Source organism: Melopsittacus undulatus, chromosome Z (assembly GCF_012275295.1).
Source record: "Melopsittacus undulatus isolate bMelUnd1 chromosome Z, bMelUnd1.mat.Z, whole genome shotgun sequence".
NCBI classification, from domain to species: Eukaryota; Metazoa; Chordata; class Aves; order Psittaciformes; family Psittaculidae; genus Melopsittacus; species Melopsittacus undulatus.
This window is the reverse complement of record NC_047557.1, coordinates 23275693-23301542: the sequence shown is the minus strand read 5'-3', so window position 1 is coordinate 23301542 and position 25850 is coordinate 23275693. Positions and strand designations below refer to the sequence as shown.

Genomic DNA, 25850 nt, shown 5'->3' with positions numbered 1-25850 from the left:
CATACTCGGGCAAGATCCTAAATTTAAAAGATACTTTTTCACAACAAGGCTTGATTTCTGACTGAAAAGTAAAATACTTACAGACTAACTGCTAAATAACTTACTCTCCCTTGCTAGAAAGGATCTAAGAAATTAAGAATGTTTCTAAAAATTTCTACAAACCATCTATGTAATTTTCCTATTTTAAAAATACAAATGTGCAAATCATAGCTTGGATTGTATCTTAAAGTATTTTTATTATTCCTAGCACATTGTTGATGCATATTCCTGGGAGACTTCTGCCTTTTCTAGAATCATAATTCTTCTGAAACTGGCAGTTGTAACTTTCTAGTTAATTCACACAAAGAAAAGGATTAAAGATTATAGCTCACCTGTAGATAATCACAACCAAAAAGCAAGCCACACATGGTGTGCATGTGCACCTGTACATACATAACTTTAACCCCTGGCAGAAGTTATTCTTCAACAAGAGAATGCTAGAACATAAAGAATGACACGAAACTGGATTTTGAAAGATGTTGCATAAGCCTCATTTCACTGTTTAACACTTCAATGCAACTTTTTATGGCACTACACAACCAGGACTAATCGGAAGAAAAGCAAATTAGAATTTAATAGGACAAAAAGATGAAAAGAAATTACAAGGTTTTAAAAGAAAGGTCTGTAAACTCACTCATAGCAAAAATATGGGGGGGGGGGAAAGCCACTCTGTTGTATCTCATAAATATCCCAATCTCACATTTCCATCTTAACAACAAGTTTAAGCAAATGACTCAACAACAGTTTCTTTCAAATCATGTTATTCACAGGAAAATTTCTGCCTTAAACTTGAAAGACTTGTCTGTGAGTTTTATCACAAACATTTGGGGAAGGCATTGACACTACTTCTACTCTCAGATGCCACTGTGCCATTTGAGAGATACTTAATTGTGACACCTTCACTTCGACTGGCAGAGATGGCACCTACTATATTAGAAAAAGGCCTTCATCTCTCCCAGAAAATGTGCTAAAAGCACAGTGGGCACAACCAGGATGCACCGTATTTCCAGTGTCCTGGGGAAAGCAGGTACTCTCACACTCAGTTCCAGCCAAATTTTCCCAGACCTTCCTAGACTCCTCATGAGATGGCAGGAGAGCCAGTCTGTCTGCCAGGGAACTGCCATTGCTGCTCTTCAGCATAGTGAAATTGCCCAGCTCCATGTCACAGCTTGGCCTGAGGTGCCCCAGAGCTGAAAGGACTCAGCCTCCCTCACCTGAGAAATCACTTCAGGAATAAGAAGATTCATGAATACCAACCCAGCAAACCTTGACACCTCTTGCACCAGACCTCCCATTTCTGTAAGCTTCACATCTTCAAGAGAAACAAATGATCAAAGGAGTGCCAGCCTAAATAAGCATGGACCACATGTACTCACCAAGATCACTGTTAAGCCCAGCTAAATACATAATGCTTATCACTACTTATGCAGCAAATGCTTCATACAGTTTTGAAACTGAAGTGGGGATACTGAGCACTTCCTAGTAAAGGAGCACCTTCACAACTCCCCATCCCATGTACTCACTCCTGGCCAACCGGTAGAACCACATGATTTTTGAAGCTGGCTAGAATGATGGTGGAATAGTACAGCTGTACAAACTACCACCTTAAGCAACTTAATTCAGCAGAAAGTTTCCTGCAGTAGTTTCCGAAACAACAGAAACAGACTTCCTTTTGTTGCAGCCTGGGGACACAGGGACAGAAGCACTCAAGGATGTTAGTCTCTAGCAGACATACTCTCCCAGTAAGAGCCAAAAATTCTAAGCACTGCCATTATTTAACCTCTTGAGAACCAGAAGTGAGAATACAAATCCACAGATTGGAAAGCAGGGGCACGATGAAGCACAGTTGCCTACTGAGCATTTGACAAGTGAAGGGAAATAAGCTTCATCCTCTTTAAGGCACTTTGGCATTAGCTGCAGTGGTTTATCTCCTTTCCTACATGCGAGAGCTGCCAAAAATTTGCAATAAACATCTAATTTTAAACTAAGCAGTATGAAATAAGTTTGCAACCTTTGTTTAAATCAATTAAGGCAAACAACAGCAAAACAGTCCCGTTTCTTTCTTTAACTGAACTTTTAAAAAAGCCAGGAGACCATACTATACAACTAAAGTATCATATCTTGCATATGAGTAATAAACATTTTTAAAATTAATATTCTGTACTGTCTTTTGCTTTGACACAAGTAATCAGCAGTGCATAAACAGTTAAAACACTGGAATTGAGGAAGCAAAGCACTTAAAAAGAAGTATCACTATTTAGGACAAAATACAGTGTTTGAAAACTATGGCCTTTACTGGTTAGGAGTTTGAATAAGAACAATTAAGCAGAAGGCATTCAACCTGAAAACTATGTCTGTTCCCATAAGACCTCTGCCAGCACCATCAGTGCCCCACATTTCAGTATGCACACATTGATTGGGGTTCAGAAATCTAGTTTGCAAACAAAAGACCCCTTTTCTTTACTGAGACCCATGTTTTCCTTCCCTCCCAATCAGCTGACCAAAAGTTTTTTAATTAAATCATAATTAAGCACGTAGAAGCATTATATTCTGGAGGGGGGGGGGGGTAAAAGATCCTTTCATTATGCCCATTGAGCTGTTGGTGTCTATTAAGCCTGCCAAAGACTGCATCAATTAATGCCAGCTTTCATAAAGAAACTGCTTGTTCAGTACGAACCATACATCCACAAAGTCATGCTGAAATGTAAGTGACCAGACACTCCATGGTCATAACATTGAATCTTCCCTGGACCCAAATGTGCAGGCAGCTAGGTGGCATTTCCCATCAATCATAGTGTCCTGGTTTCATCTGGGATAGAGTTAGTTTTCTTTCTAGCAGCTGGTGCAGTGCTGTGTTTCAGCTTCAGTCTGAGAACAATGCTGATAACACACCAGTTTTTTTAGTTGTTCCTCAGTAGTGCTTATCCTGATCAATGACTTTTCAGTCTTTCATGCTCTGCCAGTGAAGAGGGGCACAAGAAGCGAGGAGGAAGAAGAGAGAGGACACCTGATCCAGACTAGCCAAAGGGGTATTCCATAACACAGCACATCATGTCCAGTATATAAACTGGGGGGAGTTACCCGGAAGGCTGGGTCAACGGGTGGTGAGCAGTTGTATCGTGCATCATGTCTTTGATGTTTGGGGTTTATGTTTTGTTGTTGTTGTTTGTGTATGTGTGGTTTTTTGGGGTGTGTGCTATTCCTGTATATATATTTCCTATTATTTTATTTTACTTTAACAATAAGAATCAACTGCTCTTATCTCAGACCATGGGGGTTTATTTACAACTCTCTCCCATCCCACTGCCAGGGAATAAGATGCTACATGGCAGCTGCTGCATAAGATGCATCAGATAGTTGCTTTCAAGGCTTAAACTACAACACATGGAGCTGTAACAACTTAAAGAGTATTTTTGCCCTTGGAGCTCCCAAACACAGCCACATTCCTTTTATAGCAGAACAATAAATAACCTATATAAAACTCCTTATATGTCTGGTCTTTCTTTTTTCTCCACATGGAAATGGAGCTTATGTAACTGACATTATTATTGTTTAACAAAGTTTCATGAGGAATATACACATTTACGAAACTACAGAAACTTCTTACCAGCACAGTTTATTCTATCTACACTTCAGGACTAGCTGTGTACCTATACCGGTAGTTACACAAGCATATTCTCCCTTCAGCAGATGTTGTTACACCATAGGGTAAAAGTCTTTTACTGGTTCACATTTTCCCAGATGGAAATAAAAATGAATCATTAGAATATAAACTATCTTCTTCAAATGTAACTGTGTACTAAACAAAGTGATGTCAGCAAAATTAACTGACTAGCGATAGGTCTAATAATTACCCCTGTACAAAACTCAGCATGTAGACTAGGTCTGGGAGCAAACTTCAGCTCCACACAGCTATACACCTACCAAGGCAGGCAATCTATTACACATGCAGATCACACTGCTTGGCTGCAAAGTCATGGTGAGGTAATTGGAAACGTCTGAATAATCTCCAGTGAAGCAATTCAAACTTCTCCAGGCATAGTAATCAGCAGGGATGACAACACAAGGCTTCTCATCTACTCCTCTTTCTTTTTTCGTAATGCTTAATCATCAAGCACCACACAAGCCAGGAAAGATCAGATGATTTACATGTTTCAGTTTGTTGCCACAGATGTGGCATTATATATAAATGCACATTTATACTATTAAAAATAGTATGGTGCGGTATTAATGTTTCTGTGATGTAGCTTTCAAGGGACTGGATTACTCAAACAGTGAGGTCAGAAACAAATTATCTAGGCCATCCCAAATAAAGTGCTGATAAAGTGTTCATGTTATGCCACAAATGGTCCCTTCCCCCTGACATGCCATGTCACTTTAATGATCCAAATATCCAAATCTTTTGCCCAGAAATAGTGTACAACTTCAAAATCCTTTTAAGCTAGTTAAGATGAAAGTTTCCTGGTGATCAAAACATTATAGTGCTGGGCTGCAATCTTTTTTGCAGGCTCTGAGGAGAGATAATGCATTATCAAGGGAGAGGGAAATTTTTCTTCTCTGTAACGGTACATACTTCAAGCTCTGTCCCACAGCTGGCAACCCAGCACAACTATAACACAATCTGACCTTAAATTTATCCACATGATTACATCTCATAAAAGTCTGGCTAACCGAAACTTGAAAAGGAGCAGCATTTTCTTAGTGAAAAAATTCAACACCACAAGTCTCTGAGTAGAGCTCTAATAAAAAGAAATGCACCTCCAGGAATGAATCTGGTCCACAAAAGCCATTCATACTTTGTCTTTACCAGGATTTATTTCTGTGACCAACATTCTACAGAAACATAGCATTTTCAGGACCAACTAAGCTTGATTTCTCATATATACTTCTCCTCATTCCTTCAGTGGCCGATAACACCCAATTTTCTCACAAAAATTCAGAAACACAAAACCAAGGTGAAGTCATAATTCAAAATTATCTTTTAATCCCTACTATACTTTACTAGACTTCATATAATGATACAGTATCCAACAAGAATATGGGGAAAAGACTAAATACATCTAATATAGCACAGAGTATATAAGCAATTTATGAAAACAAATTTTGCATATACTTTGCTCTGTAAAAGCATCCTTACCAGAGAAGAAGTATTTTAGTACCAAAGACATGTACTAATTGCTCACAAACAGAAGTAGGTCACAGAGGATTCATGAAAGCAAATGCCAGTGACTCAGTGTAGAAGGAAGAAGAAAATAAAAAAAAGAGTGCAGGGATATGATTTATAGTGCAAATAGCTATGAACTAATATTGTGAAGAGGAATAATTTCACAATGTAGATTTGTTTAATTCATCCTGGTGTGTCAAGAATGAAGTAATACATAAAATGACAAGTAACATCTACTGTAGAGACAAAAAAAGCAAGTGGTGATAATTATAGTTAACATTTTAATTGTTAACACATCAGTTAACTTACTGTCTACAGCTACAAAAGCCTACAACCTATGTGATGCAACAGCTGCAATAGCTTTAGGTACCTGATCTCAGTGCTGCTAGCAGTAACAAGAACAACCCACTGCCTGTCAAACTATACAACACAGGATGGCATACATCTGTGTTAAAACTTAACTGTTTAAATAGTATCTGCTCCAACACAAGTAGGACTGCAGGCAAACCAAACAAGAAGAAGCCAAACTGAGTTGTCAACTGTTACAAATGTATGATGTAGTATAATGCTGTTACTCTTCAAGTTCTAGCTTCTGAATTCACACAATGACTTGAAAAGTCCAAGTTTTCAGTGTTTGAGGGCAGGGTTTTTTTTGTTGTTGGTTTAGGTTTTTTGCTTTGGGGTTTGTTTGACAATTTCCTTGCAGTCCGTGTCTCAAGACCCATTTTGGCAATGAAAAGATTTAGTATGAACCCTAAACTTCTAAAACCAGATGAAAATGAACTTTTATCCACAAACACTTCCATACTAAAAAAGAAAGTGTTAAGATCCATACAGCAATAATAAATTCAAAATATAAAGGAACACTGGCTTGGACACACAGAACATAGTTGAACAGTGCAATGCAGTGTACAGTGTTTCTTCTTTACACATTAATCTCTGCAAGAATTCCAGTATTTCATAGTTAAAAAAACCCCACAGATCTGTCTGGCTTTCTAACTTCAGTTAAAATTCCACCTCAGAGCAGTAATGTCTGGGTCAGCAGAGACATGATGATGAAAGAGTAAACCTGAAAGGGAGTTTGTGTCAAAGTTATCAACAAGGAGAACTGTACCTCTCCTACAAAAAGTGATTTTATGTAAGCCTTTGTTGTTTATAAAAGGTTAATCACACAAAAGCTGTTCAGACACAAGCAATGTACTTAAAAGAAAAAAATAGAGGAAAAAAATCTCATTTTTTGCTTCCATGGATCATAACTGCTTTGAATTAGAATTTGTGCCTATGACTTACACTGGATTTAGACATAACAAATACTAAAATTGACATTAAAACAGTACAATGGGATCAATATTGAGGAAATTTCCTCCTTTCCTCGACTATGTATTGCAAGTACAATCACATCACATTACGTTCCTCAAAATACTCTAAGAAATACTACTATGCTGGCAATTAACTCTTAGATGAACAAGCTACACCTCAAGGCTGTCAACACATTTCTGGAAGCTCTACTGCCACGAGGTTACAGAATTGTCATTCTGAGATTCACACCAGTGATTCCACCACAGAAATCTTGCAGATTGCTGGTAAACTTAAACAGCACAAATGAAGAGAACTGAAAGTTGAAACTACAGTTTGAGACAAATTCAGTAATTTTAATACATGATTACTCCATTCCACTGGAAGCTTGCTTTGGCACAACTTCCGCATATTGTCTATTTGATGTAATGGAGACACGTTCAAGGGGAACTAGCACTCTGTGATCTTCTAACCTTCTCAGCAGTAAGTTGAGAGTTTGAACATTATTCTTACATTTCCTGGATTTTACAAATAGAAGCCCCAAACCTCTAATTTGGTTTAGTGGTTTAATCAAACATTAGACTTTCTGTTAACATAAGCTCTAGCTCAGCTTTTCAAATAATCATTACAAATGACCTTAAACAGGCTATGTTCAACTTGAAAGACAAATGTAGGCATGCACCTGAAAGACAAAATAATGTCAGCCAAAGCCACTTCCTGAAATGGCTTGAATATAAAAGATAGATACACCTTTTCTTCAGACTATAACTGGAAGAATTACCACTACCCATATAAACTGATTTAACTTTTGAAGATGCAAATTAAATAACTCATTCACATAATCCAATGTTAATGTAATCACATGCTTTTTAGTAATTTCCCTTCTACAAATGCATAACTAAACATTAACGCAAAATAATCTTTCAGTCTTTCAAAATCTCAACAAAGTCTGTGCAGGCAATGGCAGCACACAGTCCAGAAGGGGTGGACAACTATGCTGATATACATATGGGTCTGTGACCAATTAAAAAGTGACTGATTGTTTTCTTAACCTAGCTTACATTGATTTCAGAGCTGACTTGTTCTTATGAGGATGTATAATCTCTTTCCTCATTGTGACTAGCATAAATTCTAGTTGATATAAGAAAGTAATGACAATTAAATTTTAAAAAGTGACCAATAAAGAAAACTCCAAAACTCTACTTGATAAACCGACATTCAACAATGCATACTTCCTCCCACAATTTGCAACATAATTTCATCATCTCTTCCTTGCAAAGTGTTGCAGTATTTCACACAACTGAGGAGACTGTTTACTGATTGACACAGTTTATTTCTTCAGTTTATTTTCTTCAGAGAAACAGCATAATTTGTCCGAATTTTTTTTATTCATTTTTCTTTTTCTTCCTAGCCAACAAACTCAAACACAAGAACAGCAGCTTCACACCTACTGAACACAGAAGGGATACAATATAATTTTGAAAAAATCTGCTAAACTCCGAAGATTTTCTGTAAGACTGAAGTTGAACTGAACATTTTGTTACTGATACTCACAGGTTTGATACTACAGCTCAGCAGATAACCACTGAAACATCACCCACTCAGAGTTCTAAAAACAGCTGTGGTAATAATTCCAGAAAATTATATTCTGCTTTTAAATTCTGACTATTCAATATATTAGCCATACCTTTAAAACAGATAGCATAGTGAATCTCTCTAACCCAACCCTAACCCAAATTCTGGTCTTCATATTCATGACTATCTTCCCGTATGTTTTATCACTATGGAAAAATAGAAGCATGTCATTCATCGGTGGTGGAGACAGCTACATGTCATATCCTTTACAGGTCTAGCTTTAATAGTCCAAATGCCTGTAGCACTATCACCTCATGCTGTGATTTTGTCTCATTTCATGCTACGTGGCATTGGGCTAACTAGTTGCTGCAGGAAATGACGATGAACTTCGAGTCACAGCCAAGCACACACCCCAGTATGGTGCTGCAGGGCACAGTGCTGTTTTTCAGATGAATCTGGGCTGCCAACCACGTGAGGTCATCACTCCTTTTGGTAAGCTAAGGGTAGTCAAGCACGCACTTGTGAAGCAACCTGCCGAACATTCAGAAACACAGATCAACTGAATGTGTTTTCTTCAGCCCTGGATTGCTCTTTTAAGATCTCAACAAGCTAATTAAAAATTAGTTTAATGCAAATATGCTGTCAAAATGATTAAGCAAATCCCTGCTCACCTCAAGGTTTTCTCTATCAATGCTTCATTTAAAAGCAGTATGTCTTTTGATTGAATCAAGTTATTGAAAACTACCCAAACTAACAAAAAACTGGCCTGTTACATACTATACATACACAATTCTACCATTCAAAAGAATTTATCACCACTGATGATAAAGTGCAATGAGGATGTTTTGAGATTAAATTTAACAATACGCAATTACACAGTTCAACAAATCAAATTCTTACCAATTCACAGGCCAAGCTAAGAAGTAGATAAATTAAACTGATAACCTTTTCAGAAGGTTATCACCACTGAGCATGCAGAGGAGCATGGAAGTTCACTGATTCTGTTGAGGCAAACAGGTGTTGTGTGTCCACAGCACAGATTAGAAGTCAGATTTTCAAATTCAGTCAATGAAATCATACCCTCAAGACATACAAATATTTCCAATAGAGAAAGTACTCGGCAGAGCTCAATACTGGGTTTTTTTTAATAAATTCAGTGTGCTGGAAGAAGGAAAGGAGAAACAGAAAACCAAATAAGCCTTAAGCAAAACTACTGCTTTCAGGGTGTTGCAGTGAGGTACCTTCCAGCTTGCTTAAACCAAATAAAATCAATTGAAATTAATCACACATTAATCTTATACTAGGTACTTGCTTGAAAATCTTGATAACCACTAAGCCCATTACGTACATTAACACTGTTGCACATTTTCTATTCCAATATTAAAACGCAGCAATACATGAAAAAATAATCTGCCACTTTCGTTTTGTAGGTACTCCTGTGCATGCCCCTACAGTCATGTGGTATTCCTCCCAGACAAAAAAAAAAAAAGGACACCACACCACCATGCCATTACCAGCAGATACAATAATACTTTCTGGTTGAAAAAATCTTTGGAGTATAATTTATATATAATTTATTTTAGATGTTTTTACTCTAGATTTATATGACTGTGAGTTTGTTGTTGCTCAAAAAGTACAAAAACTTCAGACTGCAGCCTTCCTCCTTTAGGCTGCAATGGAGTCAATTTGCAAAAACTCTGGAAAACTGGAGTAGGTCATCTACAAGACTTTTAAAGAAAAAACTGTTTTCAGGGAAAATCTGTCATAAGTAAGAAAACCTCACACTTTCTGCTCTCAACAGCAAAACAACTTGGTCCAACATGCAAAAGAGCCTAGTAATGAGAACCATTATTATTCCTTATATATGCAATAGTGCTATGATTCTTCATTATTCTAGGCACCGTACAAACACAACAAATGACAGCCTCTGCTGGAAAGAGCTTACACAGTCCAAAACTCCAGGCATAACATATAGATGAGACAGACATCTCTGACAGGTTAGAATAGGGTGTGGATGAAGTAAGGTGACAGAAAAGGGTGTGCTACAATTTTTTGCCATCAGGAAGAGTAATCACCTCACTACTCATCCACCCCATTTAACCCATTAGCTAATTTAAGGTTTGTATTTGCATCACAGCAGAAGTATGCTTGAAGAAGTGATGTGCAGAAAGGATAAATCTACCACTTCTGCAGTCTTTGCTTTTGTTTGGAAATGTTTTATGCCTTGTGAACACCACTGTCAGGATTCAAGGAAAAACAAAAAAACAACAAAAAAGAGAGCCTGCTCCAAAATCTACTTCAGTACCATCAAAGCTGTAGCCACATCCTGAAGCCAGGAACAAATTCACCTTTCACATCAGTTTCCCTTGCTCTCTAACATTTTGATGAGGTAATGGCAGCCTCACTTTTGGCAGGTCTTAGAAAAATCTACCACCTAACAAATGCAGAAATCAACAGATTAATGAGTTGTCTCATAAAAAAATTATGATTATTAAAATAAAAACCTGATGCTGCAAACTTCTTATCCTAAGAACATAAAGCACCATATCCCTTCCAAGTCATATTATAGAGAACTATATTTTAACTACTTGGACTTCTGCTGTATTTGAAATCAAAGTCTACACCTAGCCACCTTCACTTACCTTGAACAGCTGTATTAATAGTATTTGCTGCCTTTGCCCTCAGGATATCTATTGTCTAATGATAAGTCATCCACTTATGGTTTATGAGTTTTATGTTTATGGAATCTTGATATCCATCAGAAAAGCGGTTTTGCAAAAATACATGGTTTGCAGAGAAGAAACCACAAACTGTTCAGGTGGAATATCTGTAAACGTATACAAAAATGTCCTGGGTTCAGCAGTAGCAGTCATTTTTCTCCTTCTTGGTAGCTGGTGCAGTGCTGTTTTGACTTTCAGGCTGGGAACAGTTGCTGGTAGCAAGTATGTTTTGAGTTACTGCTCAAATGTTTGGTTTGTCCAAGGCCTTTTCTGAGCTCATGCTCTTCCAGGGAAGGAGGGAGGCCGGGAGGAAGGAGAGACAGGACACCTGACCCAGGCTAGCCAAAGAGATATTCCATGCCATAGCACGTCATACCCAGGATGTAACCAGGAGAGACCAGGAAGGGCTGGAGCTCTGGGGGGATGAAGGAGGTATCGGTCGGTGCTCGGTCGGACAGGGTGGGGTGAGTTATGGGTCGGTGGCTGGTGAGGTGTTGTATTCTCTTCACTTGTTGTTTGCTTTATCATTATTATTTGTAGTAGTAGTAGCAGTAGTGATTTGTGTTATGCCTTAGCTATTAAACTGTGCTTATCTCAACCCGTGGGGGCTACATTCTTTGGATTCTCCTTCCTAACTCTCCGGGAGTCAGGGGAGCAAGGGGGGGAGTGAGTGCACGAACTGTGCGGACTTGGTTTAAACCACGACAAAAAAACAGAATGAAAACTGTCTCTATCCTCACTTTTGGTTGTGCAGCATTACATGCAGTGCTACTGTGCCTCCAAAGAGGCTACTGTCTAACACAGAGCACTGAGCCAGCTCTCAAGACTCTCTTCCCTCCTCTGACACCAGCAATATCCACAACTAAAAAAAAATTATACAAATTTTCCACGAAATAAGGTAATTACACTGACTTTCAGAATTTTCTATCTTCTATTACATGCATGTTTAGTAAGAATATTTTTATTAGAGTAGCAATGTCTTGTAAGAACGCTTAAAATATAGCTTAAAATAATCTAAAATTTGGCAGATACTCTAATACTACACCCATATGCTATCCCCGTATTAAAACTAAGATCAGTAGCATCTCATTTCATTGTGGTGCTGGATTTCCAGTATGCACTGGGTGTTCCTGTCACATATGATACCCTAATCTGTAGAACATGGTTTTCTGATTGTCTGTACCAGATGCGCTTCACTTCATTCCTGTACCACATTTTAGTATTTACCTACAAGATGAAATCTGAGAGCAGGTCTATGGATTATTTCTTAGAGCCTACATAAATAAAACCAACGGGACAGTTTTGCCTCCCACTGCACTAAAGCCTCCCACTTTCATAAGACATGCTCCTTCATGCAATTCCTGCACACTTGCATATTTTCAGACAGTCTGGCCCACACAAGATGGAAAAATAGCACATGATGCGCTCCCCACGTCATTATACTTGCCCAACACTCTCAGCATGGACAGAAGCCACACCATGCTGCTGGCCCGTCAGCCAGCTTCCTAGGGCAGATGCCTTTTGGAAAACACATTTCTGTTCCATCAGTGTGAGTTAAAGGGAAAATTCATTCTTCCATACTGACTGAGGCAAAAACATGCAACAGCCCTTTGGATCTCTTCAGATTGTTTCCTTCTATTAATACCCAACTGATGACCCTTGGACTGAATTTATGCAGACACAGCCTCAAAGAATGTAGAGAACATTTTTTTTCGTGTTTAAAAAGACTGGCCCAATGTCTCCAAGGCCATTACCAAGGTTAGTGGGAGAGACAACAGCATCAGCAATAAATTAGTAGTGAAATACAGCTCACTTAAAGAGCAACAATAAAAAGAAAGCTGGCCAGAATGGCAAACCTTTCAAATTTTCACAAACTTGTCAATGACTAAACAGTGACAATCCAGGAGGTCACAAAAACGATCAGTGACTGAGCATCTCTCTTACGAGGAAAGGCTGAAAGAGTTGGGATTCTTCAGCCTGGAGAACAGAAGACTCCAGGTGGGAATCTTACTGCAGCCTTTAAGTTCTTAAAAGGGACCTAAAAGAATGATGGGGAGAGACTTTTCAAGCAGGGCCTGTTGTGACAGGACAGAGATTTTAAATTAAAATATTCAGGCTGGACGTGAGGAAGAAAGTTTTTACAGTAAGGGTGGTAAAACACTGATACAGGTTGCACCATCCTTGGAGACTTTCAAAGCCAATCTGGATGTGGTTCCAGATAACCTGATCTAGTTAAAGATGCACCTGCTCACTGCAGAAGTGTTGGACTAGATGACCTTTGAAGGTCCCTTCCAACCCAAACTGTTCCATGATTCTATGATTACCTTGACTGGGAGGGCCAAATTACTAAATCTCTAACACTACTGCTGTGTGTCTTGTTTCCTGTAGACTGTCAGAGTAGGTGATCCTACTGGTTTCTTCCCGCCTTATAATTTATGAATCAGAAGAAGGAAACACATGATGGTTAAAAGGTATTAATTTATAGATAATGCTGAGTGCTTAGGTCTGACCTACACAAACAATTTGCATATTTAATAAAATAACCTAGTATATTCATATACTCTAGTATGTTTTGTATTTCCTTTGAAACATTTCCTTTAAAAAAAAAAGTGAAAAAAACCCAACAAACAACCCCTCCAAAAAAACCCACCACAACAACAAAAAAAAAGGGGGGGGGGGGCAAGAAAAAAGTTTTGGGTTTTGGTTTTAAATTATTTTCCTACCAATAGAAATTAAAGCCTAGTGAAAAATAGCAATATTTTGACATTTGGCAAGATAGAATAGCACATGTGAGGCACAATCAAGCAGGAAGGAAAAAAATAGATAGAAATGTATTTCCCAACAAAACTCGTGTTCTCTCATTAGTCACAGGCCACAGATGGGGAGCAGATGCCTTCAAACACAACAGTTCAATCATGAAAACATGGCAGAAGGGCCAGGGAAGAAGCTACATCACCAAGCCTAAGGTAAGAAAAGAAAAAAAAAAACAAAACAACAAAGCAAGCTTACTTACAAAATGTGTTACACATTTTCTTTGTCCATTATGTGAGGAAAGCAAAAGGAAGATGTTCTGGTAAGACTTGATGGTACAATGAACTGACATAATTGTCCTTTTGCGTGGGGTGTTCGCAGACAAGGTGGATAGAGCATATTGGACTTGTCTGACTGCCTTTGCTTCTACTATTACAGCACTTATGGAAATTCCCTTGACATACCCATGCGTAAGAACAAGCCAGACAGGCCCAGACTCACTGAAAAAGCAAATCTGTATAACAAATGTAGACAATTTAGGGTTTTTTTTCAGCTAACTTTGAGAGGTTTAACAGTATTATCACAAAAGATATTAATTATGACTTCTCACGGAACAGCACTGTCAGATGAATGAGTTAACGTTCAAGCATCCTCTTTCCAGTTTCATAAAACAGAATAAAAGAAGCCATGTGTTGATTTACATTATGAAAACTGTTCTTACAACAAATTCTGGTGAACACCAAGGCATCTGTTGGTAGAAGCGCAAGTCTGATTTATCTCCTAATCAGTGTCTAAAATCCATTTCATCAAGAATAGGGTTATGTTCATGTCTGAACTACTTTTGCTTTCTCTCTGCATGAACTGTACTCAACACGAAACAGGACTGAAGGCAGAATTTCACTCCATATTGCTAGGCTCATTGACAGTAAGCTATGTATTGTTGAATTAAATGACGTCTCTGTTACAAATAATGCTGTCAGGAGAAGCTCCATTTTCTATGGTTCCATGCTCTCTCAATCACAGCACTATCTTCTACAATCCTGCAAAATTCTCATTGCTCATGTTCAATTTGCTCTCCAAACTCCCTTTGGGGAGGGAGTGGGGTGTCACTTTTCCTCACTTTTATTTAGTTCTCGTGAATGCAAGATATGCTTCTTGCAGCCACTGCAATGCCTTCTCTGCGACATTTAGCCAGAATGCCACCAACCCTTGACTGGAAGAAGGTACTGCCTCCCAGATACAGACACCTCTGTGTATCCATCAGGCACACCAACAAGTTCCCACATACCATTAGAGTTTGGTTTGCGTTTGAGGAGGGGAGGTTTCAGAGTTAAAGTACCTACTTACCAAATATGCTATTCTTAGGACTTTCTTCTGGCTTCTGCTTTTGTGTTTTCTGTGTATTTTTATGTAGGATATCTTCCAGAAAATAACAGCAGCTTATCCAAGAAGTGATAACACCAGTTGCCCAAAGAGAATTTCAAGGAGAATTTAAATTAGAAGCTGATGTGTTAGACTCAGATTCACCAAAGGAAGCTCAGACAGTTCACACTACTGTACCATCTTTCCTGTAACAACTTTAGAATTTAAAACCGATGCATAAAAACACTGTATTTGAATGTATTTCAAAGACAGAGTAAAGGCTTCTTACAGAAATCTGTGATTAATAGTTTTAATAAAACTAATAGCTATTATATAGACTCTTCTCAGGTACACATGAAAAAAAAGCAAAGGGTCAAGAAAGCACTGCAAATTGCTCCACATGTGCAAATCTTTCTCTTGTGAGAAGTGAGGTTCTGTTCAGAAGCCTGTGCCAAATCTACAGGATGGGGGCCCAACAGCCCAGAGAATGAAGACTGCCCACCCCACGTTCCCAAATGCATGCAGGAAAACAGCTGGGGAAAATAAAGAAAATAAAGAACATTCTGAGTGCTACTTAAAACAATCGCAGGTAACAAGTACCACCATTCAAACAAAGTAACTTTTACCTTATTAGGCCTCTCAAGTTGAGCTACAGACAAAACTACTACAAAAATACAAGAAAAAAAATTAAAAAGAGAAAAAAATGTATTGTTCCAATATTTCTTAAGAGAAAAAGAGAAAGATGCCACAGTATTTCACAATGTAAGTGCTATAATAGTTTGAATAAGTCAAGTTCAAAAATTTGAAAGAAATAGGCCAGCTTCTTCCAGTGGTGCAACAGAGCCAAGAGCCTCTTTTAATTTGGGAAGAGAAGCCATATTCCCAGTATCATGAACAGCTGCACTTTGGGAATTTTCAAAAGCTATAGTATGAATGTACAGTCTAAACAACAAATACCCTCAAAGATGGAAAAGCATCTTCGTATTTATGTTAGACATGCCTTTGAGTAAATCATAAGTAAGAAACGTTTTTTCTGATTGTTGAACTTACCTCATAGTATCAATCTCATTCAGCTTCTCAACAAGTATTGTACAGCTACTACTATTTATGTATACAAATGTCTGTGCACCCTTACGTGTGCTTTTTTTCCCCCTTAATTTATTTGGATGTTAATAACTATGTTTTAAACCAGTCTAGTTAGAAATGACAGGCACTTTGATCACATATAAACAGACATTTTTCTGCCAGTAAGCAGTGCCCCATTTGTCATCATTTTCAACACTTTGGAGTGGAATAGGGGGAAAGAAAGATCCACTAGTGGGTAGCCTTTTAACAATTTTTCTTTAACATACGATTTTAAACCTAGGCTAAAGCCAAATTATAGAGATCAGAAGCAGGCTGTTACATGCTAGAACATCACATAATTACTGCATATGCAGAAAAAAACCCAGCAACAGGCGGATAAGGAAACTGCACCAGTTTTTACTTTCTAATCACCAAATTGAAAATGCCAGTATTTCACGAGAATAACAGATTCTACTTACAATAATAATTATAATCTTTCAAGAACAATAGAGCATGACGGTTTTCCTTATTCCTAAACAATTATTTAGGGAAGACCATTGCTAACAGAAAGAAAGGGCAAATAAGCTGATATATTTATTCTGGCATGGCCCCAGCATTTTTGCACTCATCGGTTAGTGGCAGGAATACCAGTAACGTGCCGTCTGTAGTTCTGAAGCCTCCATGGGACAGATCAACCTAGGAATTGTTCTGGTTTACGGTACTTCTGAGATATGTTTATATTTACTGAGAAACATGCCAAAAGGAGATTTCTAGTTTAGTACTATTCGATTTGGTTTGAGCATTTGAAATAAAAACACAGAACTGACCTACCATGAGATTTAAGGCAGCACTGGAAGTGTTATTTTTCATCTCATCTTTATTCATGTGGAAGAGTCTACTGACGTAGATCTAACTAATACTAGTACCTATCAATAATATATAAAATATGCACTGCTACAAAAAAAAGACTGGAACATCAGCGCTGAGAAATACGTGGTCTCAGAAATTGATAGAAAAACACCAGTTATACGAAGTTATCTCCTTAAACATCTCTACCACTTTGCATTTAAGTCACCTGAAAAATTATGTCAAGTAACCATGCACAGTGTTACGCAGTAGACCCTTACATCAGATGATTTTCAGAGTCCAATATATGACACTTTCATATTATGCCTAGACCCAACGTATGTATTAATACTATAGATCCTTGCATGTGACTCCAAAATTTCACAATTATTACAGTTAGTGGATTTGCAAATGTCCAGAGGCAAAAATCCTCTGAAAGGTTTCCAAGAGAAAATCCAGGAGCCCTCACTGAATGCAACACACCTGTTGAATAAGCCTGAATCAAAGACAATTGAACTTTTTTGTTTTCCTCAGTTTGGGAAATACAGTGAGGCATGTATGATTCTGCTCTGATGACACTGCAGTACTCCCTCCAACAAATCTTCCACCTACTAAACATTTTTATTAATGACATATAACATGACATCCTGAATCAGGTCTACAGCCTACATATAACAGGGCAATATAGATAGAAGAACTGCACACAACTTTAAGCAGTTCTACACCATTATTAGTATGACACATTTAATAAGCTTCATTAAAAATATTCAACTTAAATCAGTTAACAGTATCTTCCTGTTCTAAACAGAGTGGCTCAAAATAACACATGATTTCAAGTCTCATAACTAACCAAACCATTACCACTCATGTTTCATGCTTCGTAAGCCAGGCACACTGACATGTTTAACAAATTCATGGGGAACCTACCCTGAAATCCACTTTACCTGACCACCATTTCCAGCTTTGATAAAGAACTACCAGAGGCAAGCCCATCAATCAGTATGTGCAGCCACAGAAGTAGATACATAGCTTACCACTACCAGAAGCTTGAAATTCTCTGACAGAACATGTAGCAGAAAGGGCAACTATTAACCACAGCATGAGCGAGCCCTTGTGTGCTTAAAAATTACATTTGAGAAGGATCAGCCAACTTGTAATACAATAAGAACTGTAATGGCTCTGCAGAACACCAACAGCAGATGCAAGCCAAATTCAACTGAGAGGACTGAATCTCTGTGTAATGTGCCCACATCATGTGATGTGTCCCAACAACCACAGCTCATGAAGGAATGATGTCTGGACTACTGTCCTTTAGATTCCCCAGTTAAGAAAGATCAAGACTGTATCCTACTGTGTAACAACAGACTCTAACCACTATGGGAGGTGGGGGGAAATAAAGCTTCTTCCAGCACTTTTATAGAGAAATAGAGCAGTCTTTCAGGACTTCAAGCCTTTTATTTTGCTCATATTTCAGCTTTCCTCCAGTTTTCTACAGCAAGATTCTTCAATCAACCCTAAAGAACTCAACTTTATTCTAACAAATTCAAATTCTTTTTTTCAGAGTAAAAAAAAGCAAAACCCAAGAATATGACCAGAGGAATCCTTACCAGTCTGGCTGAAGCTAGAAATAATGATGGCTCACTGGAGAAAACTGACTGTTGCCAATGCCCAGATTGTTAAGCAGTACTTGAAATACATTAGCTCTTTGAACAGGAAGATTGGCTGAGTAAACCAACCAGAATAAAAACAACACACTCATTTTGATGGTGAGATGTAAGTCCGTCCCCCTAACACACATCCCTTACTGCAAATGAAAAGAAATATAATTACCAAGATATATTAACACTTCACTATGTAGCACAGAAAGCAGTGAGATCATTAGTACAATAGATTAACTTCTAAGTAAACATGTTCAGTGACAATGCATTTTGAAAGCACAAATAGCCTGCACAGACACATTTCTTCTTTCCTCCTCCCCACCCCCCTCCTTCCCAGTTTTGGGATGCTGCTTTTCTCTCCAAACTTACTCAACATTTCTTACGATGACAATTCCTATGTGCAAGAGGGAAGGAGCCAAGGTGAACGAAGTGGGTTGAAAGTAAGGAACAAATAAAGCTCTTCAAATCACCACATTCCAAAGCATACAACAGCATTTATGAAATTACAACAAAAACAATCCTTTTTAAACTTTAAACTGATGTTTAATGTAACAAAGTAAAGTAACTCAGAGCACAGATTCAGCTAGCATCAACACAATTATATGTAATTTCTGTGGCTGTTTTTCTGTTAATAAGTGTGCTTGGTTTTCTTATGTCATCAATAAAACTACTTCTAAACACCTATTATTAAATAATCCATTTAGAATATACTTAACATAATACTACCTTGACAAAGGAAAAAGACATCCATGCAAGAACCACAGAATCCCGAGGGTTGGAAGGGACCTCGAAAGATCATCTAGTCCAACCCCCCCGTAAGAGCAGGGTAACCTAGAGTAAATCACACAGGAACTTGTCCAGGTGGGCCTTGAATATCTCCAACATAGGAGACTCCACAACCTCCCTGGGCAACCTGTTCCAGTGCAAGAGTTTACATAACAGCTTTAAAATCACTACATTTACACGAACAACCAACTCGGAGAAGTTCAAAAAAGCCTGCTCAATTTTTTCCAGGAAGCATGCTGTCCCCAAACCAGTAAAACTGCAACAGGTTTGGCAAACTTATTCTCCGAATTGCCAATAAAAGTTGTAATTTTCCTTCGTTTTTAACTTTTCAGAAATAATTATGAACTATTAGAATGTATGAATTATTATTTGATGATTGATGAGTATATCAATCCCATATCAAGGAAGCCTCCATACCACTTCAGGGACTGTACACAAATAACATGAAGTTTCAACACGTATCTTCTAGGAGTCTAAGTTGGCCGAGAAGCAATTGGACAAGCATTCATGAGTTCCAGGCCTCTGGAAAACAAACACACAAACAAACAAAAAAAACAAACCCACACAACAGCAAAAAAACTCAACACTCTGACTCAGAATAATGATTGTAATAACATCACTTCAGTGCAACTACCACACAGAACCAGGAGTAAATCACACACAAGAACTGGCTTGTCGGTTTTGTAAGAGATACACACAGAAGACCAGAGAAGAGAGAGAGTTGCGGCAGAGAACTAAATACATAGCACAGACTGAGGAAGAAGCTACTGTGGGCTTCCCCTATGAAAAGGGTGTGTGTGTACATGTCTATCCATACACAAATCTACACACTGATCTATAAAAAAAAAATGTATACACATACATACAGACTCTACTTCTCTACTCCTATACTCCAGACAATGTCATTTCAGGCACTGAAATCAGCATTATGAAGGAATCACACACCCGTAGCAACAGAAAAAGAAATTAACACGTGGTGGTATACAAATTTCTTCTCTGTAAAAGTACACGATGTAACCCATGTCATGGCTCAGTGATCTGAATACCAAATACCTCCAATTTATAACTGAAGAGAATTTTTCTACCCGCCAGTCCTGAAAAACCCACTCCATGACTTGAATGTCAGGCTGGGATACTTCTTGTTCAAGTATCACTTCCAGAAAGAGAACTCTAAGTCTACTGCTGGAAACAGAAGTAAAAAAATCTTAATGAAAGACTTCAGTCAGCAAATAGGACTATGAACTACGTTTTATGCCTGTTTTGTAACTGAGCTGCCATGCTAAACACTGCAGCCTAAATAAGAATAGACTATCTTTTCATTCTTCTTAGAACCTACACAAAGAAAAATAAATCCTACATCAAGCAAATCTGTACAACGAAACAAGTTCTGCAGCCCTAGCAGACAATTCTCATGACTCCAAGTGTCAAAAAAGTAGGATAAGTGCTCACAGCAAGGATGAGGCCTAACAGGCCACCAGAATTCTGGTGGTATAGGTAAAAGGATTATACCTAAGAGGCAAAATGCCAAAGCAAAATATAAAATTAATGCTCTCACACTGCAAAAGAGTTCCAAAATGAACAGCGGTACAACCAGAAAAAACAATGCATGTCTCTTGTCAGGTTTTCATGAAGTGCCAAGGCTTATAATTAGCTGGACAACAGTTCACAGGCAGTGTTGCTATTGAGAAAAAAAATTTCTCTTCAACCAGCAGGCCCAAACTTTCACTTCAGCACAGCCAGGAGACTCAGATCACAGGAACCAGACTTCCTTCAAGCCTGCTCACGGCCTACTCTTTGGTCTCCTAAAACATCTGAGCCACTGTACAAAACATGAGTGGCTACCACCACTCAACAGCACTCTTTTCAGAAAGGTGAGGTATCCTGTGACAAGTAAGCAGCTACCCTTCCAGTCTTTTCATGTAACACTTGGTTCTATGGCTGACTGTGAGCCTACAAAGACAGCCCAGGTGAGATACAACTCAGAGCACATAGACCAGCAGGTGCCTTAATTAACTCAAGTCCATTTCTGCAGCAGAACTTGGAGAATTTGCACTGTTCATATTAGTTTTCATTTCGTCTGACAGTTCTATCTTTCTGGGATCTATCATTTACATTAGTAGATTAATGATGAGCATAGGGACACAAGGGGCAGGTCTCCCTTTAAGAAGGCAGCTGAAGAAGCAGGTCTGTCAGCCTTCCCCTGGCAATGGCAATGGAGCAGATGCTGAGCTCCCCAATCAGCTTGAGACAGGAGGTAACTGGGCCCATTAAAAAAAAACAAACAAACAGATTTTGCTATGGAGAAAGCATTAAATATTGAATATCCCTACAATACATAAAATGTAACCACATATATGGCATGTACTATTCACTGACACAAAATACGTATTATATACTGAGACAGTATTTAATGCTGCTTTAAAAAGTCTTTCAAGTATTTTTACAAAAAGCCAATATAGTATTAACTATGTTTGAAAAGCAGTAAGGAATCCAAATATTAAAAAGAAAAAAAGTTGGGACACATGTATTTTATGCTTCCTGTGAAGTCTACCAAGTTTCTCTGCTCAATCTGCCATGCAGCCACATACTTTAAAATGGCATTTTTAGCTCTTTATTGACACAAACTTACTTGAGTAAAAGAAGATCACAGATGATTTCAAAAAGCCCTAGCATGTTCCCCACTTTAAACACAGATATATTCACAGCAGAAAAATGCATAATGCCTATTTGGACACTCAGCTGATGCTACGTAAGAGCAGAAAATTATTTATGATAGAGATATAATAATTAATTATAAAATAACTCAGCACTTACAGCTATGCCAGGTTAGGTACATAAAGAATAGATACACACTGAAGGAACAGTTTTGCACTGATGTCAAATAGGCCACCTAATTTGTTATTTTAACTCTCTGCCATTTAACAGACATTTTTTCCCCTTTGAAAAATATCAGTACCTAAACATTTCTGGCTTAGAACAGCCAGGTCTGCTAAGCCTCTATCCTTGCTTTCTGTCAGCCTCTCAGCCAGCAGAAGAAACATTTCACATGCTTTCTCCAAAGATAACACATAAGCTAATACTCAAGGTACTTTCATAGACAGAAGCATACCATAATTTAACACTACAACATACATTCTGTATGCCTCAAAATGGCATACAGAATACTAAGGGAAAAAGTTACAAACTTACATAAACTTTTGTTACTCCTTCTGATAGAAGCATACACTTTGCAAGGAATACCTCGGCACAAAAAACTACCAAGATGTCAAAGCCTGTCAGTTTTCTGTCTATCGACAACATAATCTTTTAATTTTTACTTCCCATTTACTATTTCCAAATCTTTTCTGCCTTCTAACGAAAATTAAAACACTACAAAAAGACCATTTCTGTGCTAGCTTGTCTAAAAAAATAGTTAACACAGACCAGTCTCTTTAAGAACACTGAACAACGTACGCTATCTTAAGTTGTCCATATAAAGTATATCTGCTATGGATAAAAGGTCAAATATTTGAGAGCGCGCTGAAAGTGTTTTTAAGAAATAACAAAGGGGAAAGTGGAGATCAGCAGAAAAATTATTATATAAAAACAGTCAAATCTAGAAACACGCAGCGTTTAAAACTGGAAGAGCCCCAGCGGACTCGCCAGGAGAGTCTCGCAGCTCAGGACGAGAAAACGGGAGGCCGAAGCTCCGCCGCCCTCCAGGGACATTCTACCGCCCGCCCGGCACCAGGAAGCTCGCCGGCCCGGTCAGCGACAGCAGCCCCCCGCGCTGTGCGCCTAGGCTGCCTGTTCCCCCACCCTACCTCTGTGTCCGGCGGAGGCGGCTGCTACTCCTCAGGTGCGGCAGCGTGAAGTTAGAAAGGACCGTCCAAAAACTTGGGTCCGACATATCCATTCTCCTGTGTCCAAAACCTTAAAGACACAGTGCCATAGTACAAGGAGAGCGGAGGAAAACTCCCCACCGCTCTAGGGAGACTGAGAACACGGGGAGACAGAAGGGAGGCCCCGAGCGACCAGCCACCCTGCCTCCCCAAAACCAAATCGACGGGAGGTAACAGCGGCTCGGACGCAAGGCAACTTTACCGTGCGGCCCCGCCCCGGCAGCGACCATTCGCGCCCGCGCAGGGGCCGCGCCGTGCCCCAGGAGCTCGCCTCTCAACTCCTTTCTGCGCAACACCGCCGGCGGCTCCCGCGCCTGCGGCCCGCCCGCTCCCCCCCCCCGCTGGCGGCCCGTAGCGGGGCGCGCTGGCGGACCTGCCCCTCCCACCCGGCGGCGCGGGAGCCAGGCAGCTTCCGCCTCCCTCCCTCCCTCCCTGCCGCCGCTCCCCTGAAGCGCCAGGTGCGGGCGGCACAGGCCCGGCCCGCTCGGGAGGTGAGGCGGCGGCGGCCTGGTCAGGCAGCCCGCGGCAGGGCCCGGCTGCGCGGTCAGTCGCTCCTTGTCGGCGCGCAGTGCTGCGGCCTCCTGTCTGCCCCAGCACAACGGACGGCACAGGTACTACATTACTGGTTCCCACGTTGGCCACCTGCCGCTCCAGACACTAAGCGTTGGCCACAGCAAGCTAGGACACAGGCCTCCATTACCAGCTATCTCTTTTGAGAAAGCGACCCTGAAACACACAAGCTAGCAAAAGACGGGTATGGAAAGACTGGGCACCTTTTCCCCTCGAAACAGTGACCTAATCCCTCAGGTACTTTGAGTCATTTCCTCCTCCTCCTCATTCCTCCTACCAACTTTCTTCCTCTCTCCAGCATTCCCCCTTCGGCTTCCCAGCTCAGTTTGCTTTCTTAACCTTCCACCTCCCCCATCATTCCACCTACCCCCTTAGTGCTCGTTTTAACCCCATGGCTGCTGTCCTCAGTGTTTTCACTTCTAATTCCAATAGCACCACCCTCAAGCCCTCTTCTCTCCCTGCACAGCTGTCTAGACTAGCATTTTTCTTCACATCTCTGCAGTACACAAGAATCTTCCAAAAATTACTACTATACCGCATTGTCATCCAGTTACTCAAGCTGTTGGAAACAACAGTGGTCAGGTACAGAAAAACAGTTACTATGGCTTAAAAAAAAAGTTTTGTTTTAACATACTTAGAATTTCTATTTACCTTTTTGTTTCTCTCAGGGTGGTGTTTAAGGACTTGGTGACATTTACACTTACGGAAAGAATGCTGCAAGTTTTCATAGAATCATAGAATAGTTACGGTTGCGAAGGACCTGAAGATCATCTAGTTCCAACCCCTCTGCCATGGGCAGGGAGACCTCACAGTTTTGTGCTGAGACTTTACTTGTTTTACTGAAAGCAAGATCCCTGCACAATCTCAACGTTCCGTGAGGTATTTCTTAGAAAAACACAACCATGATAGGTGGCAGCATAGCACTCACTGAGCAAAATGACATAGCACTGGTTAAATCACTTGAGGATGCCTGAACTAGTAGGAGGAAAATCAGGGAAATAAGAAAAACCTGATGTAATACATACTAGTCTATTGCTTGGATGAAAGAAAACTTGTTCTGGTGTGCAGAATGCTACAGAGCAAGAAGCGCTCACATGACATCAAGGATCAGACAGCTCTTGGGGTACCAGCTCTGCCTGTAACAGAGCATTGCAATGTTAGCCCTCGTTTGGAAAAGCCTCCAGAAATACTCATTGGAAAGCACTAGTGTCCTCGAACAAACTAAGGTATGTGGTTTTGGGGAGTGCAGCAGAACATTTTCTTGGGACAGTTTTACAAATCACAGGTGGAAACTTTTATTCAGGGCAGATTAGGCATTTAACAAAGTGTTAACGCAGCAGTTAACCACCGGAGGCCTTAGTACAAACCCCCAGCAGACACACCACTGTAAACAGATCAGTTTAACACTGATCAAACACAGAAGAGTCATGTAGCACTTCTCTAAAGATGTCTTAACTTTAGAAGAGACCAGTTCCACATGAGAAGGGGAAACAGCCTTATGTAGATCATCAGATTTTCTTGTGAGTAAGGCTGAAATAGCTGCAGAAGCTCATACCAGCCAGTCTCCACCCATGCACTTTAGTGTTCAGAAGGGCACTTCCCAGGCAGCCTGCGTGCCTACTCTATGCTCCTCCATTGAGGTGGAGAAGTAATAGTCATATCTACCGTAGCCAGGAACCTAAAACCTCTCATCCATTTCTTTTCACTTTAAGGTATGCTTGTCCATACTGAGTGTGAAGTTTTAAAGGTTCATGTGAAGACAAGAACAGCTGGCAACCCTCCTTTCTCAAAACATCTTAAAAAGGAAATTACAGAATCTCTGCATAAGCACTAGAAAACAGCTCCTCCTCCATATACTTTACTATCTCAACTTCTCTGCTATGTACACAAGTTTTTGCCTGTAATTGGCATAACTGCAGAAAAAAGTGTACGTAATCATGAAACCAGGGACTTTTACCTATCTGATGCTGTGAACAGCCCTGGCTAAACAGCCCCTTACTAAAGGGTAACAACAAAGTCTTCCACCTGTCATGCAGGAAAAGTTTCAGTGTCCCATCACCCTGCAAATTCTGCCCTCTGCTCCCACTCTTCCTAAGGCACTTAAAGGAGTACCTTCCCTCTCCCAACAGCAAAACCA

At 39.6% G+C, this 25850-nt stretch overlaps 1 protein-coding gene across 1 annotated transcript in view; it reads right to left on the bottom strand.

Moving 5' to 3' along the window:
• Positions 1–23287, bottom strand: part of MAST4 (microtubule associated serine/threonine kinase family member 4) — a 113793-nt gene extending 90506 nt beyond the window's left edge. The window contains exon 1 of the mRNA XM_031051512.2: positions 23066–23287. Within this exon, the coding sequence (XP_030907372.2) occupies positions 23066–23157 (92 nt within the window). The 5' untranslated portion in view covers positions 23158–23287. The remainder of the gene's footprint in view (positions 1–23065) is intronic.
• Positions 23288–25850: the final 2563 nt, after the last annotated feature.